This window comes from Coregonus lavaretus (assembly GCF_964263955.1).
Source record: "Coregonus lavaretus genome assembly, chromosome: 25".
NCBI classification, from domain to species: Eukaryota; Metazoa; Chordata; class Actinopteri; order Salmoniformes; family Salmonidae; genus Coregonus; species Coregonus lavaretus.
Window position 1 is genome coordinate 11,485,717 of NC_140012.1, and position 18,417 is coordinate 11,504,133.

The window sequence follows — 18,417 nt, forward strand, 5'->3', positions numbered from 1 at the left end:
AAACCAGTGGCATTCACATTTTTTCAGCTGGGACCCCATTTTTTTCCCACCAGAATTTCTAGGGACACAATTTATTTTACAAGAATTTCTCACGACCACACCCCACCCCCACCCAAATCTAATGACAACCCAAAAATATATTTTTACATCAACAAATAACCTTCCATTCATTACATTTTCATCTCTTATAAAAATTAAAAGAAAGTAATGAAAACACTCATTAAAATGTAATTTTTCAAATGTATATTTCTCAAAAAACATTTGTGTATTGTCCCATAAAATAATCTGTATTCAAAAAATGTTGTTCCCCCCAAAACTACAAATAATAAGAAAACATTTGCTCAATAAAATTGTATTTTCAAATTTATCTTTCTAAAAAAAAAGTTGTATATTGTCCCATAAAAGAATATTTACTCTTAATTTTTTGTGTCCCCCCCAATGTTATTTTTTGATGACCACACTGCAGTTTCCCCGTGACCCCACTAGGAGTTGCGCCCCCCGACTTTGAATACCACTGATATAGACCATGTTGGTTGGGGGGGGGTTGGGTTTGATTGAGATACGAAGGGCCAAAGTGTTGTTATCTCTGACTTTGCCCGAGTCGCCAAAACTGATCTGTCTGTCTGTCTATACGTTGTTAACGCTGGTATAATGCAAATCAGGGAAACTTCTAATAAAACTCCCCTCAGTTGGAGATAAGTGGAGAGGAGGGCAGGAGGGAGAAGACAATACAAACTTCATCTCACATTCAATTTGATCACTTACGCTTAAGATCACCTCTGATCTTACCAACTCCCGTTTTTTATCAAACAAATCACAGATCATACCAATCAATGAAAATAAATAAATAAACAATGAAGATAAACGCGTTTGCTGGAGTAACAAGATGCTATTGCATTCTGACTGCGAAGCATTTTAACTGTAACCGTATGTTGATGTCATCTTACGAAACTCCTCTTAAAGCCCTCGGTACCAAGGAGCAATGGAAGACGTGAGGTGATAAGTATTTAAAGCCATATGACTCATGGAGGAATAAAACCTGAAGCATTTACCTGCAGCTTAACTGCCTCCTACCAGCTTAATGATTTCAGAGGAAATGGTGTCTCTTAAAATAACCACGCAAGTTAGGCATCCTGAACTTTACGGTATAAAAATAACACTGGCGTCGCTCTGAGGAAAAGGAGGGCCTGTCCTACTGAGTTTGGTTGTTGTGTTCGTTAGAGCGCTGTCATCACCATCTCTTTGTCTTAAGCATAACTTTTGACAGGGTTTCTGTTTTAAATAAAACAGACTATTTTAAGCTGTATTTAGCGAAAATAGGCAAAAGACCAAGAGGTTTACAACTTTCTCATACTGTTGAACTGGAAACCATTGATGATAGTATCTTTTATTGAGGCTCATAAAAAGTAGCTCTACTTATCAAATACCAACAGTGACTCGTGGAGACAGTGCCTTAACATCATTTAAGCCACTAAATATTCACGTCTTTCTGTAAAACTCATGACCTAAACAAATGTAGACTACATATATTCTCTCCATGGGACAACACAGGGTCAGCTACGTGGTTAACTCTAAATGAATCAAACACTACGCACAATGGGTCTATAGTGTAGCCTTAACTAAGTGTATGTCCGATAGTATTGCATATAGCCCATGTATGAACTTTAACGTTGGCGTTATCTCAACTATCCTAATTACAACTCCAGAAACAATACTACCCACCATGTCAATACTGGCTCAGGGCAGTTTTAGTCAACTTACTAACACCAACTTTTATTCCACACATTTTTATATTCTTCACTATATACCACCTCTAGCGTTTTAAATATTGACATGATCCCTATTAGACGATCACTGTCCAGTCACGTAGCCAGCCCGGGCGCAGGGCGGTCATGCTCTTTGGAAAGTAAACAGTGTGGGTTAGTTAACAATGTGGCTATAACTCCTCCTACACTGTGCTCATAAAGTCAGAAGAGTAAACATTCCTGCTCTGAGGTTGTGGGTCATCTCCATAGGTTTCCTATTAGGTTAATATAATTATCCAGCTGCAAACTCTAAATGTACAGTAAGCTTTGGGCTGGGCTTTGTGTCGCCACACAGACTGCGTCGGAAGCGGCGTGGCCGTCCAAAGAGCAAAGGCCATCTGCCACTTTGGCAACTCCACTACAGCTGCCAGCTTATCCCTTTCACAGAGTGAGCTTTCCCTTACAATTGGTTTTACGCAATCAATACAGTCAATATAATGCTTATAGCAGGGTTGGGCTCAATTAGAACTGAAGGCAGTCAATTTAGGAAGTGATTCGAATTTAACATCCAGACATTTTCAAACTTTTGAAATAAATAGCTTCTACTTTTCAGTTTATTGAGAAGTCATTGAAAGTAAATGCAATTTTTTGTAATTTTAGTTTACTTCCTGATTTGACTGCCTTCAATTAGAATTGAGCCCAACCCTGCTCTCTAGGGTATTTCAGTTAGTCACCGACATCCATTCAACAGATTTTGTGTTGGAAAAAGAGGGTATACAACACAGGATACAGGAGAAGGGTTGTATTTCTGTTTTAGGGGCAAAAAGAGGTAGAGAAATGTAAAGGACTAAAGCAGGGTTACTTACAACGATGTGTGCTGGTGACGGGGACCGGGCATCTTTAAGTGCTTGTCTACTTTGAAGACTTCCGTGGTTAACATCTAGCAGGGGCCATTTCATCTGTAGGTACTATATGGTGAGAAAGAGACAAAATGAAGAAAGAAAGAAAACACATGTTAACAAAGGAATCAACATTCTAAATGTGATCACATGACTTAGAAAGTCAAAACAAACTCAAAAGCAAGCAAACGGGGATCCCAAAGCAGGTGACACACGTGGTGGGTTTTACCTCAGGAACTAGTACACACATTTCATATGGATTGAGAGGAGTCATAACATTGTGTTTTCTGTGTCATATTAGTCAGAAAAAAACAACTACAGTAGATTGACACCATTTATTACTGCTATGTTACATAAACATTAAAAAAAGAGAGCTACATGTCCTAGCAGTTTGAACGGGATACAGTAGTTGTGTTATAGGGCATCCATTCAAGAATTAGAACCGTTCCAAATCGTAGGTAAGCTAAAATCACTGCTTTTATGCCTGAGAAGGCTAGTGTACGTGGATTATGGGTTTAGAATGACTTGATGCCATAAATGTGCCCATTCTGAGATTCCAGGTGACTTGAATGACTTTTATTGGACAGCCTCATAAAAACGGTGCACTGTGGAGCCACTGCACGCTCTTATGGGTCTGAATCCACCTAGTGCCTGTCCCAGTGAATGATTGACTTGACTTTATTAGGCCTGAGTGACACACAGAGAGCAAGAGCGCGAGAGCTAGACAGCTAGAGAGAGAGAGACTTACATGAGACATTACAATTCTCTCATAAATTGGGTAGAGCCCTTTAAATCAGATTACATGCCAATTGCTTTGGTGACATAGTCTACCATATTTAGTTTCCTGACGAGAAAGGAAGGAGGAGGAAGAACAGTTGATCTGAATTATGAGCCATCAGGGAGAGCAAAGTCTAATTGTAAGACAAACTTTACAAGGGCAAGACCTTCATAAAGAAGAAGCCTAGCATCTCAAGTATTGTGACCAATATCTTCTTTGTCAACAGGTCATATTGCCTAAAAGTACTTTCAAAGGATTCAATGATACTCTCCAAAGGATACTCATATAATGCAATAACTCAAGCATCATTTCCCCCGCTCATTCCACTACCCACAGCTGAATGCTTTCCCTTCTAGACCTCTGTTTGCTGTGCCTGCCCTTTGCTATAGCTAATGCTCCCACTCCATTCTGACCCAGTGATCCTAGGGGGTGACCCTGCTATCGGCTGTGACAGTCTCCCTTACGAATGTCAAGGCCACCTAGTCAGAGGGGGTACAAACTGAGGTCACCTCAGCTGCCTGCCTGCGCTCAGAGAGGGCCCCCAACATTAGTTAAGTTACAGGGGGTCAACAGGGTGAAACAGGCACTTATTGTACGGTGTGAAAAATAGAACTACTAAATATCATGGCAGGGCACACTGTGTCAGACCTTTCCATACCGCCTGCTACAGGAGAGTACATTCAAATAGGTATCCAAACCAATACGTCAAACAGTGACAGGAGTTCCCTGAATTTGCATGTGGGGCTGTGCAAACACTCCTAATGGGAATGAGGGCAGTCAAAATATTAAGGGCAAAATACACCGTCACAAAGAACTATAAAACCCTGTACAGTTGATATACATGTAACATGATCAACAACTAAATATGCACAGGGAGATCAAGAGAAAATGAGCGCAACAAGGTCAGATAGGAAAACGGACACCAAGCAAATAAGACTAAATGAATAGAGGAAAGAGAAAAAGGAGAGCGAAAGAAATAGGGGGTCATTAGTAGGGCCGGGACGATCATTAGTATCGTGGCAAGGAAACAAAACACCAAGCAGATTTAACTTCTTAAGAAAAACAGCCCTAATGTTGGAAACAAACATTATTATGTTGTCATCCAGAGTCACGTTTATTTATTTATTTATAGCACACAATAGTTTACAGACAGCAGGTTTTTAAAGGACCAAAGAGTTTGGTCTGCTTTGTGTTTTCATTTTTGACATGTAAAAAAATATTGCAATACTGGTATCGTCACAGCCCTAGTGATTAGAGTTGTCTAGTGGAAACACAAGAGGGTTACGGACTCGTTTCTTAACCTTGGGACCACAGGCACTGCTCTCTCTAGTGTCAAGGCCGGCGCATGAAAAATGGATTTGGAGTAATCTCGACCTAAAAAGAAGCATCCGTAATGTATGCTGCCTCATACCACACTGGGTCCCCCAAAGGAAAGTTCTGACAAGTCAAGTTGGCCTTGTATCTTGGCCTCTGATGCAATCGGAACATCAACCGCTGGGCTAGTTACGATTCTGACCAAAAAACTCAGCCAGAGCTAGAATTGGAATGTTGTCATTCCATCTACGTCTTTGTTCCTATCCTTATCCTCTAAATAAAACAATCACAATAGCCCTCCTGCTGCCCTGCTGTCCGATAACGACAGCTCCTTTCTTGTAGCCTACTCAACTACCTAATCAGAGCTACTCTCTGTCCTCTAAGTATGGGCCTGTGCTAGAAGAAATCTGTACACTTGTGTGTTGCTGTGTGCATCTGTCTGTCTGTGGTTGTTACTACATCAGCAAGAGTTTGTTTTTGTGTGCAACTGTGTGTGCGTGTGTATTTGTGTGTGTGCTTGTGTGTGTGTCACGACCCTTCCTGAGACCGTGGCTAAATCAGTGGTAATTAGCGGAGGGTTCACCGCGGGGTGCCTTGCTGTGGCTTGTGCTGGAGGGAGTTATTGACTCCCGTCCTCTGCCTCAGCCCCTGCAAAAAAAAAAAAAAACTCTGCCTGGCTCCACAACCACTAATTTATGACCCCCACAATGCTTTTCTGCAACTGTCTTTGTTTGCGTTTGTTTGTGCGTTGAGGGGTGGAAAGTACGACTTGTAAAGCTCCAGTGTTGTGGTCTTGTGGTTTTTACAGACCCCCCCATATTGGGTATTAATTGCCATGTGTGTGTGTGTGTGTGTGTGGGGGGGGGGGGGGGGTACCACTGTAATATATGAGGTAACTCAAGACAGCCTATACTGGTGCCAGACGGGCTGGTGGATGGCAGGTTACGAATTCTGATTCCAGTCATGGGAAGGTCTTCTCATAGACTAGACTAGCCAAATGATTGTCCAAGTTGAGCACACAGATACACACAAATATTCAGACACAACCGCAGGGAGGCCTTTAGTGAGGGGACATCCCTTAAGCCTCTTCCGTTGAGGTGGTGGGTGGGGGGGTGAAAGGTGACACTCCAGAGTGTGGCGCTGGAGCGGTGAGAGGCAGAGTGCACATGCCCTGACAGGCGGCTCCACTTCAGCCTGCTATTGCAAATGTTCTCACACGCTAATCCCTCCTGCAGGTTTTACAAGCATGCCAAGGAAAACGGAGCCCCGGCGAGTGCCAAGCTTTCCGACCCCACCTCCTCCTTCCTCCCTCCCTTCTTCCCCCCAGTGCCTGGTGACGGACGCGTCGCCTGGGCTTGAGTAGACCATGGCCCCTGACCCCTCTCTGCCGCCCGGCTCCTCCTCCTCCCACACAGAAAAAACTCTCCCACTATTAGGGCCCTGTTGGTAACTCAAGAGCCATTCCAATGTGACAAATTGCTCCGGAGTTCCAGGATAACTCTTTTGCCCCCCCCCCACCTCTTCTTCCTCCTCTTACCCCCTTCCCCCCCATCTCCCGCCCCTAAGAGCCACCTAGAGTACACACTGTGCATCAGGGGCTTCCCCCTCCACTCCCTCTCGCCCCCCCCCCCCCCTCTAACCCGTCGCCCCTCCTTGCCTCGCTGGGCCCCACAATGGGAGCTGAATGACTCAATTGTCTCTGATGAAGTGAAAGACAAGGGAGTCCTCTAAATCCTTACAGAGGGATGAACTCTCCCTCTCTCGCCTGGAGATTTCCCATAGTGACAAGCATACTGGTTAGAAAGGGGGTGAGAGTGAGTGATAGAGGGAAAGAGGGTGGTCTTAAAAAATAGCCCCAAGCCCCCACATTTCACTACCAAGGTTCAACTGCTGGGCTGTCTGCTCGCCATATTTGAGTGACTGATGCAAAAGTTCAGCTTGGCATGGTATGAGCTGCTGAATGTGACCCAGACACACACTAACTTTCATCACAATGCAAACAAGCTGAGGCTAACCCAGTGCCATCCGTTATACAGAAGGAGGTCACAGCGGGAGAAAACAGTGTGGGTGATAGTACTGAATATTTGATTTGGAATATGAGAGGACTCTTATTTCAAATATATAACAAATAGACTACTAGAACATTTTAACCTGAAATACTTTGATACATATCATTAACACTAGTCTAATGCATAATGCTCCTAAAACACTTTCACATTTTATTTAAAAATAAGCTAAGCAAATCAAATCCATAGAAATCTTCTCATGCACTTTTATTAGCGATAAACTATGTACACTGAGTCAGCTACCCTGAATTTTGGAGGTGGTCAATGCTGTGAAACCTGTTCCTGTTGAAACCCCATCTGATGTGTTTGTTACATGCAACCCGAGCCTCAGCACAAACCGGCTTGTTCATATTGTTTTGGATTAACAGCAGAGGCTTTTCCACAATCAGACAAATAGGGCTCCTAATATTCCCAGCAGGCCTCCGAGAGAGGATGAAGTGAATCCCGGTGTCAGGCCAAACGAGGTCCAGAGGCATTCCAGCCACGTAAACAAATGTTAGGGGGAGATCGGCGGAAGAGAGAGAGAGAGCGGGAAAGAGGGGCGAGCAGCTCGGTTTTACAGCCAACATATGGAGCCTGGGTCTTGCTCTGGAGACCTCGGCAGATCCCCGGCCCATCTGTGGCCATGAGGGCTGCAGCCATGACACAGCTACCGCCACCCAGACATAGGAGAAGTGGGCGTGTACCACACACACACTTTGACATGTAGGCTACAAGGAGCAACACATGTGCATTCACACAGTGACACATGCATGTACACACACGCTCAAATAAAACAATAACAAATAATAATGGTTCATGCTTTGTAAACAACAGGTGTAGACTAACAGTGAAATGCTTACTTATGGGTTATTTTCCAACAACGCAGAGTTAAAGATAAAAATAAAGCTACTTGCATGCACAAAGAGACACGCATGTTCACCACACACACACACACACACATTACTGAACACATGCTCACACACAGGAAGACACTGTGGCTAACCGTTCATCATGTCCAATAACACCCTGGGGACAGGGGCCTGGGATCAGAATGACAGCTTGCAGATTACACCAAATCAAACAACAAATATAAAGAGCTTTATTTGTGTTTGCTGTGCCCAAAACAAGTGAGAGACCCATTCAAAACAGAGTCAATCCCACTACCCCAGTGTCATGTCTTGACTAAGACTAAAAAGGTCTGAGAAAGAGTATTGTTTAGTTAACTTCAAAAGGACAGCTGCTACATTCAAATAATACTTGAAAATTATGGTGCGAATATGTTTCCTTCTTGACATTTGTGGGTTCCTTTGTCTAGGCCACAGGTGCAGGGGTTAAACATACACCCAATTGTTGGGGCTGGAACAGTAATTTTCTGTAATTGAGGGGGATAATGCAATCCAGATCCTTTGAAATCCACCAGGTCAAAAGAGAGACCTTTTCCCAATCTATAGGATACACCACAAATTTGAGAAGGAAGAAGAGTGATGTAAGCTGGCAGAAAGTGAGGGGAGTAGAGGGAAGAAAGTCCAACCAAAACTGAGAGGAGGTTAGTTGACGCGAGAGGGCTCTTCATGACTGATTTAGTTCTTCTAATACACATTTTATGAGTAAATACAAAAAAAAGTCCCACCAGCTCCGATAGCCAGAGGCGTTTTGCAAGCAGGAAAATAAAAGTGGAATGTGGGAAGGCCTGGGGTTTGTGTGCCCCGGGGCGGGAAAGGGGTCCGCTGGGCCTGTATTTACTCCAAAGCCAGAACCACTAGGGGATTCCACAAGGCCCTGACAGCACGGGGCCGTCGACCCACTCCAAACCCACCCTCTTCTCGCGCAAGACAAACTCAACCTGACACTTTTATATGGACGTTTCTTTTTTTATGGGGGGGGGGGGGGGGGGGGGATTCTGCCCCCCGGTCCCGCCTCCTCTAAACGTATTCTACAAACTGTCTGAAAACAACATGGCCAAAGCCGAGCTGGTTTCAAAAGACTTTGAGACATTGTACTCTTCCATAAAAAAAGGTTTATTTTGGAATATATTATTTTCACTGTTTTCTCAAAATGTGGCCCTGAACCCTTTCCTTATCTGTCCTGTTCTGGATGTTAACTCTGGTCTCAAACACGGGTTCATGAGATACGTGCAGTCTTGCACCTACACTGTTTACTTAATAGGTGTGGACAAATGCGCTATTCAAACACCAGCTGATTTGCAGGAAAGTTTCTAAAGATTGCGCAACACATATTCAACTAAACTTCTCCTAAAAAGGTGAACAAAAATCAATAACAGCAGTAAAATGCTCCATTTGACAGACAAAAAGCATCTGAACCAATGGCTGTTGGAGCTGAAGTAATCCAATCCCACTTGGAAGAAGAAAGACCAGTCACAGACATACTGGGGCACCTCCTTCTCCGAGGATATGACATCATTCCAGACTCCAAATTCTTGGTGGATTCCCCCCCGTCCCCGTCCCCCCCCCCCGTCCCGTCCACCCCCCCCGTCCCGTCCCGTCCCGTCCTGTCTCTGCCTCCCTGTCATTAAGGGCATCTCTGGGCCTGTCTATAAATATAGCTGGGAGGCTGAAGACTGCAGGGCATGCTGTTCCTCCGACAGACCAGGGACACTAATGAACAGCACAGGCATCTTTAACATCAGGCCTTCCTGGCAGGCTCTGCTCTCAGGTACTGCTTAGATCTCAGCTTCTGTCTCCAGTTCACTTCTCACCTTTCTCCACCGTCCATCTCTCAATGTCTATGCCTGGGCCTCTTCCCAAGACTGTGCTTCCAGATCCTCCTCAGTTTATGCTTAAACAAAGCTCTTTAAGGGTCTCTTGGGTCTACTGTGGTTCAGATGGCTGAGTTGGTTGGGGCAAGGTTCTAACTCTTTCAATTCCAGCAAATAGTAAATACACAGAAATTGTAAACTGTAAGTCGCTTTGGATGAAAGAATCTGCTTGATGACTGCACTATTATTGTTCCAACACTGGTCTACAGTAGCACAGCGAGTGTGGGCAGTGAGAGAGTGAGATCAGGGCTGAGATGAGAAGCTCAGGTCAGATCCCAGTCCTGCTGCCCGGTGGATGCTCATACACACTGACCTACTTGGTGGCTACGTGAGCTCAGCAAGCTAGCACAGCAGGTGTGTCTGAGCCCCTTATGCAAGGAGCTCGCTCTGCGGTAGGAAAAGTGTGGGTAATAGGTGCACATTGTGTGTACATGCTTGCCTTTGTTAAGGAGCAGTGGTAATATTAAAAGTATAAAATAAGAAGTTGAAGGTTGAGCCAGAGCCCTGGAACCTCTCCTTGATGAGGATGCTGATGATTGGCTTGGTGATGTTGGATGGATAGCACCCTGACACAACAAGAAGGTTACCTGTTCATTTAGGTATTTATATAAATTAGTTCCATGGCCGTTGGGTTGGAGAAGACTTCTATTGGAATATAAAGCGAAGAATGCAGGATCCTTTAGAAGAAATACACTCACCTTGTGAAGCAATAAAATCCTTCAGATAGAGAACATGCGTACACACACACACTCAACCTTCACAAAGGCTTCACACACACACACACACACACACACACACACACACACACTCAACCATCACACATCTACACCCTCAACCAACACAAAGGAATCACACACACACACCATTTCTACACACAACCTACAGAAATGCGTTTTACACATTTGCGCATGAACACACACACACCTTGGAGCAGTTCACACTCCATATTCATGAGGCCCATTCCCTGTGCAGGCCAGAGCCCCATTACCAGGGCTCCAGCTCAAAATTCAGAATGGTTCCAGGACACAGGCATGGAGCCCTACACCTCCAAGACTGTGAAGACAGTTTGCACTACAGCAGAAACCCTCACAGCAGTCAGAGGAATCAGTGCAGCTGCAATACTCTGTACTATACAGTATCCTACAGAAAACATCCTCATACCGCCATTGACCGAGTCAGATTAAGCCTAGTTTAAACATATCAACTAATCTGCTGTTCCTGAGGGCCATATGATCTTATTGACCGTGATACAGGGAATAGGCTGAATAATTATTTTCCTTCCATTAAACACACACACACACACACACACAATATAGCAGTAGGAAACTAGCTCTTCACTGTCGCGGCTTAATAAATAAATAAGTCATAAGGATGTGGTTATTGGAGCTCATTAAAATGGAGGACGCTGCCGTGACAATAGGACCCCGGGAGGGTCAGGGAGGCTGCTACGTGGGCCGGGCTGTGTCTGCGTGGGTGTTTCTCCTTCCCCTCTCCTGTCCCTCGGTACCCCACCCAGGCGCCCCCGCCCCTCACCTCCAAATCAACTGCCAATGACTCCCCCCCCTTGCACACACACCCCTCTCTGTCTCGTGCACACACACAGAGACACCTCATGGCTAATTACAGCCTTGCTTAATCACTGGGTGATCTGTCTGACTCTGAAGACTTTCTCCTTCACCACCGACACACACAAACATGTGCACACAAGCCAATTATTGATGAATCTTTAATATGGTATTTTACCAACTCCCTGTTTGGTTTAGCTATGAATGTCCCCGTTTGGTTTTCCTAGGGGTTATCTCCCCCAGCCAAGGGAAAAGTAGGAGAAAGGGAGAAAGATACAGAAGAAAGAGTGAGAAAGCCTATCTGCTGTTTGTGACCTCTGCCCTGTATACTTTAAAATAAATTAATAATCTTACAAATAAAAAATGATTTATTTTTGTCACCAATGAGCTGATATACTGTCCATCTGAAAACACTTTGTTACTCCCTTCTTCATATCTGTCCTACGAGCCCCAAAAAACGGACAGAAATCCCACACCATGATAATACGTCGATAACGAGCTGAGGCCATCTATTGATCAGTTTAATTTAGCATCTATTAGCTGTAGAGGTGCGGCTCGGAGCCAAAGCGGGCGTAACACACACTGACAGCCAGGCTGGATGGAGATCATTACACTGATGTTCACACGCTGTGATTGACATGGAGATAAGGTAGAGCTCAGCTCAACCGCCCGCGTTCCAGCAGGCTAATGACACGCCAAACGCGTGTGTGTGTGTGTGTGTGTGTGTGTGAGAGAGAGAGAGAGGGGAGAGAGAGCAGGCCACAAGTATTTACTAATTGGTGCAATGAGACAGAGATAAAAAAAAGAGAGAGGAAAAAAGATTGTACCTTAGTGCCATATAGTCTCATTGCACATTGTACCATTTAGCCCCTATATATCCTATATTCTCACTAGTTTTGTGGTATTTCACATGGCCACATCCAGAATAAGCTAAATTCTGAATTTGTTTTCTGCCTCGAAGGGATCATTTTTGAGATACAGATGCTGATAATAAGCTAAGCGTTCATCATTAGATCAGTTATGTGTTGTTTACCAGTGAGTGAACACAATAGTGTGCCTGGCACACACGCCCATGTCAACATGGGAGCTAAAACGCTGGATGTTCTCCTCCCCTTAACACATTCTGACAGCTCTCAGATAAAAAAAAAAAAAAAAAAAAAAAAAAAAAAATGAATACATCTGAACATGCGTGTCGCAAACAATATGGAGTAATATCCTCTCTTCTGAACCCATCCGCCAACGAGGCCCAGCATTGACGCAACCCACTGCAATATTGGGAGCTGAATTAAGAAAAGAAAGGCTAGCTCCTAGCACCGGCAACAGTTTATCCTGCACACATTAATACGGGGCTTGTGAATAAACCTATATATAAACCTATAGAGATGTAGATACAGATTCATGAAGTGCTTTTTGGTTCTTGTTGTGTTCCAGATAGGTTCCATAAAGGTTAACATGGACTAGAAAAAAACTTGACTACAAACTGTGTGTTTTTGTCAGCTGAGGGATGCAGTGCAGCGGCAGGAGGCGGAGGAGAGAGAAAAAAAACTCTCAGCCAAGCCATCAAGTTGAACATTGAACTTCACAGTAGTAGCTGCCTTTCTATGCCTCTCCTTTTGATGTTACCTCCAAAGCAAAGGATCAAAGGCTTGGAGTGTGGCGTGGGGAAGTCCCAGGCTCTTAGTCTGCCAGCCTGTGATATATGCAAAAGTCTACGCCAAAAAGGAGAGAGAGAGAGCAAGCTAGGGAGAGACGGGAGAGCGAGGGCAAGAGTTGGAGAGGGAGAGAGGGAGGGAGACGGAGAAAGGGAGAGAGGGAGAGACAGAGTGGTGTGAGTGAGAGAGCAAGAGAGAGCAAGCTTGCAAGGAATGTGGCTAAATAGTATTTTTCGCTTTTAATGAACGGCGGGAGATGATGCAATTGGCTGCTTTCTCTTATGTTGTTTTAGCTACAATGAGAAGTGAAAATAACGTGTGTATGAATCAGAGAATAGGCATTTGTTTGATACTGGGGGGGGGGGTGTACTGGCAGTGTTTGTTACCCTGCCGCCAATCCCCCAACCAGCCGTGCGGTACCTACCCCCATCGCCTTTCAAACATCAAGGGTGTGAGGCAGTGTCGTCTCTACGTAAATATACAGTGTGCTGTTAAAGTGAGGACTACAGTAAACACAGTGGAGATGAAATGCACAGACACACACACACACAGTACGGGACATGGACAAACACACACAAAATGTGGCCTCAGCTGGGCCAAATACTGGAGCAGGTGTGCTGAAATTGTCAAACCTTTACTAGACACACACACACACACACACACACACACACACACACACACACACACACCCTTTCCCCAAGGCTATAGGATTAAGAGGTCCGGCTGGCTGACAGCAAGCCCTTCCTTCCCACGTATCCCGTCGATCTCCCCCCACAGCCCCTCCACCCCTGGTCTGCCAGCTAGCCAAGTCTGCGAGGAGGACACACCTGAACTTGACATCGATCGGCCCCAAGCTTTTTCTGCACACAGTCACACACACTTGCGTGCACAGACACACACACAAAATCTGACCAAATAAAAAGAGTGGTGAAAGGAAGAGGACACCTCAGGGAGGTGTACAGTTGAGGATGGATGAAGAGCAGGGTTGGGAATTGCCAGGGACCTCACAATACAATATTATCATGATACTTTGGTGCCGATATGATATGTATTGCGATACTCACGATTCTCACAATTCTATATGTATTACGATTCGATACTGTAATTTTGTTGCGATTCGAAACATATTGCTCACCATATGTCTTCTGCAGAGGGACAAGAGAGAGCCATGAGAAAACAAGTTTAGATCAGTAATGGAAATAAGTGTTTTTGTGCAGGTACAGCCAACTAGCGCAAAAATTATATTGCGATATTGCCAAAATGATATATCTTCCAAAATAATATCCTGATATGTAACTGTATCAATTTTTCCCCCCTTGATGGGAGGACAAGGAGCCATCCTTGAGAGAACTCTGAGAACCTACCATCCCTGCCATCCATGAACCAACTAGCACACTGCATAGCATACAAACAAACACGTCAACACACAAGCAGTCTTATGCCCAACACACACATCTAAATGCCCAGCCAATTTCAATGTCAGTCGTGTTTGTCCACTACCCTTGGGTCACCACCACAGCCCTATTCTTCAAGTTACAGATTCCTTAAGAGTCATGGCCTTGAGAGAGGGAGTGGGGAAAAAAAGACTGGAGGTACAACATAATGAGCCTGTTGTTGGAGGAATAGGAGAACGTGAGAGAGAGTGAGACTGGAAAGAAAGAAAGAAAGAAAGAAAGAGAGAGAGAGAGAGAGAGAGAGAGAGAGAGAGAGAGAGAGAGAGAGAGAGAGAGAGAGAGAGAGAGAGAGAGAGAGAGAGAGAGAGAGAGAGAGAGAGAGAGAGAGAGAGAGAGAGAGAGAGAGAGAGAGAGAGAGAGAGAGAGAGAGAGAGAGAGAGAGAGAGAGAGAGAGAGAGAGAGAGAGAGAGAGAGAGAGAGAGAGAGAGAGAGAGAGAGAGAAATATATAACATGGCTGGATCTTGTTTCGCAACAGCTGCCAGGTCAATATGGACATTTTGCATTTCCAGGCCTTTGTGTGTGTCTGAGTATGAGTAGGCCTTGGCTATGTGAGTGGCTGAATGTATAGGTTATGATATAACTACAAATTATTCCCTCACATCAAGTGCTAAGGTATTGTATGTACACACAAAACAGATGGGGCACTTCCCATTAAAAATGAGTAGTTGAAGGATAAGGCCTTTGACGCTATTCATTCATTTAAGGCTGTTCATTGACATTTAAAACGTGTTTATATGTTAAGTCATTTAATTTCTTTGGGAAATAGTGCATATAGCAAAAGAGAAATGAAGCACACAAAAAGGTAGACTAGTGCTCAGACTCTGTAGCCATACTAGAGCAAATCTGAGTGATGGCTGCACTGTGGAGAAAAGACAGAAATGGGTGGATGAAGTTTTAAAAATGAAGGGGGAAAAAACAGCAGCAGGGACACGTTTGGGGTGTGATCAGGGCTTGTGTTGCTAAAGCTCGGCTTCAGTCTGCCTCGCCATGATGGATAGCTAATGAGCGAGAGAAAAATCCATCCGGTGATACAACAGAATACCATCGACAGGGCAGATCGTTAGCTCCCTCCCTATCAACGACGGGTTAGGGGGAAGAAAAGACAGGAGGATAGACGAGGACGGCGGGTGGAGGGAGAGAATGAGAAAGAGGGAGTGTGAGACAAAAAAAAAAAAACAATGATGACATTAAGGATTTACTTTCAAAAGGACTCCCATTGATCTTTTTTGATAGACCTGCAATAAATCAAACCAGATTGACTCACATGAGAACGAAGCCTAATCCTTTAGTCAGATCCAGAAGAACTCAAACCAAACCAGCTGTTAATTTAGGCTTTACAAGATAAAGCAGGAGAAATCCAACCTGATGTACCATAGGGTATGGGCTTACATCATCTCTGTAAAGCAATCAACTTATTGCCTGTTTCGAAAGGTAATCAGAGCACATACTGTGTGAGATAGGAGGGGGAGAGGGAGAAGAGAGGAAGAGGGAGAGAAGCAGAAAGAAAGAGAAACAGATAGCTTGAGAGGCTGGAATACAGAGGCACAGAGTACAGCAAAACACTGAAAGGGGGAAAAATGAAAAAAAATGAGGACGTAAAATCTAGAGAAACAGCCCAAATATTGCTACACTAGAAAACATGGAGTTTTTTTTTTCCACATCGTGAATGTCTAGGCCTACCGCTACACAGGTCTATTGACTGAAACATTGACTATGTGAAACACAGTAACTTTGAAAAGATACCAATTATCTCTGGAGCAGCAATATGAAACAGTGAGTGGAAAGTGGTAAGAGATGGCAACAGTAGCACTTGGAGATGATAGCTAAAGTGGAGCAGGCAGAATGCCGAAGGGGTAGCAGGCAGTGGAGGCCGCTGGCTCTATTTCTTGCCCTGAGCACCCTGTAATTTCCCTGGAGCCTCGCCCAGTCTCGGTCATGGTCCCCTATGGCTGGTGCCACCTCACCCAGGCCTTGCCAGCCACACTGTGGTTGCGCCATAGCAATTAAAACAGTTATTTTTGTTTGGGCCTTTTTTTCTGTCCCCTCACCACTCCCAGCGGAAGTATTGCAAGACGCCATCCAGCCCACACTGGTAACATCGTCTAATGTCTTTTTTCAGCCATGCATCCTGTGTTTGTATGTGAATGTATGTGTATACAGTGGGGAGAACAAGTATTTGATACACTGCCGATTTTGCAGGTTTTCCTACTTACAAAGCATGTAGAGGTCTGTAATTTTCAAAAATCCAGAAAATCACATTGTATGATTTTTAATTAATTAATTTGCATTTTATTGCATGACATAAGTATTTGATACATCAGAAAAGCAGAACTTAATATTTGGTACAGAAACCTTTGTTTGCAATTACAGAGATCATACGTTTCCTGTAGGTCTTGACCAGGTTTGCACACACTGCAGCAGGGATTTTGGCCCACTCCTCCATACAGACCTTCTCCAGATCCTTCAGGTTTCGGGGCTGTCGCTGGGCAATACGGACTTTCAGCTCCCTCCAAAGATTTTCTATTGGGTTCAGGTCTGGAGACTGGCTAGGCCACTCCAGGACCTTGAGATGCTTCTTACGGAGCCACTCCTTAGTTGCCCTGGCTGTGTGTTTCGGGTCGTTGTCATGCTGGAAGACCCAGCCACGACCCATCTTCAATGCTCTTACTGAAGGAAGGAGGTTGTTGGCCAAGATCTCGCGATACATGGCCCCGTCCATCCTCCCCTCAATACGGTGCAGTCGTCCTGTCCCCTTTGCAGAAAAGCATCCCCAAAGAATGATGTTTCCACCTCCATGCTTCACGGTTGGGATGGTGTTCTTGGGGTTGTACTCATCCTTCTTCTTCCTCCAAAGACGGCGAGTGGAGTTTAGACCAAAAAGCTCTATTTTTGTCTCATCAGACCACATGACCTTCTCCCATTCCTCCTCTGGGTCATCCAGATGGTCATTGGCAAACTTCAGACGGGCCTGGACATGCGCTGGCTTGAGCAGGGGGACCTTGCGCTGGCTTGAGTGTGTTACTAATGGTTTTCTTTGAGACTGTGGTCCCAGCTCTCTTCAGGTCATTGACCAGGTCCTGCCGTGTAGTTGTGGGCTGATCCCTCGCCTTCCTCATGATCATTGATGCCCCACGAGGTGAGATCTTGCATGGAGCCCCAGACCGAGGGTGATTGACCATCATCTTGAACTTCTTCCATTTTCTAATAATTGCGCCAACAGTTGTTGCCTTCTCACCAAGCTGCTTGCCTATTGTCCTGTAGCCCATCCCAGCCTTGTGCAGGTCTACAATTTTATCCCTGATGTCCTTACACAGCTCTCTGGTCTTGGCCATTGTGGAGAGGTTGGAGTCTGTTTGATTGAGTGTGTGGACAGATGTCTTTTATACAGGTAACGAGTTCAAACAGGTGCAGTTAATACAGGTAATGTGTGGAGAACAGGAGGGCTTCTTAAAGAAAAACTAACAGGTCTGTGAGAGACGGAATTCTTACTGGTTGGTAGGTGATGAAATACTTATGTCATGCAATAAAATGCAAATTAATTACTTAAAAATCATACAATGTGATTTTCTGGATTTTTGTTTTAGATTCCGTCTCTCACAGTTGAAGTGTACCTATGATAAAAATTACAGACCTCTACATGCAAAATCGGCAGTGTATCAAATACTTGTTCTCCCCACTGTATGTGTAATCATGGTATAGTCCTTCAGTTCCTTTTCTGATCTAGGTGTGTTATCACAATGGGGATGCAGAGAATATGCATACCACACACACACACACACACACACACACTCACACTCACTCACAGTTCACCCCCATCTCCTTGTCCTGTTTAGTACATGCAACAAGATAAAATCTCAAATCCAATTCCAGGCCTTACAGGACCCTTCACTTTGGGATTTCAGAGGAGGGGTGAAAAAAAGCAGGCTCTGTAGTCTCTGGACACTGTCCAGGGGAAACTGAACCTCAGGAGTCAAAACAAAACCAGACGTGAAATCAGAGTTAAAACCGGCCCACCTCAGCCCCCCTCACCTCCCTTATCTCTCCGCCCTCTCGTGGTTACACTGGATGCACACAGGGATCACCACGACTTTGTGGGGCTCCTCTCACCCCTCCAAATTGAAGGAGGTTTTGGGTGTTTGACACGGACCAGTACTTGTGTGTATTAGTGGTGCGCGGGCCAGCTGT

General features: G+C 44.7%; 1 protein-coding gene across 14 annotated transcripts in view; it reads right to left on the reverse strand.

Annotated features, from left to right (window-relative positions):
* The window catches only part of tcf7l2 (transcription factor 7 like 2), a 93,570-nt gene that overhangs the window by 59,584 nt on the left and 15,569 nt on the right, over window positions 1-18,417 (reverse strand). For all 14 annotated transcript variants that reach the window (XM_084141322.1, XM_084141323.1, XM_084141320.1 and 11 more), the window contains exon 4: window positions 2,612-2,713. In XM_084141322.1, coding sequence (XP_083997448.1) covers window positions 2,612-2,713 — 102 coding nt within the window. The remainder of the gene's footprint in view (window positions 1-2,611; window positions 2,714-18,417) is intronic.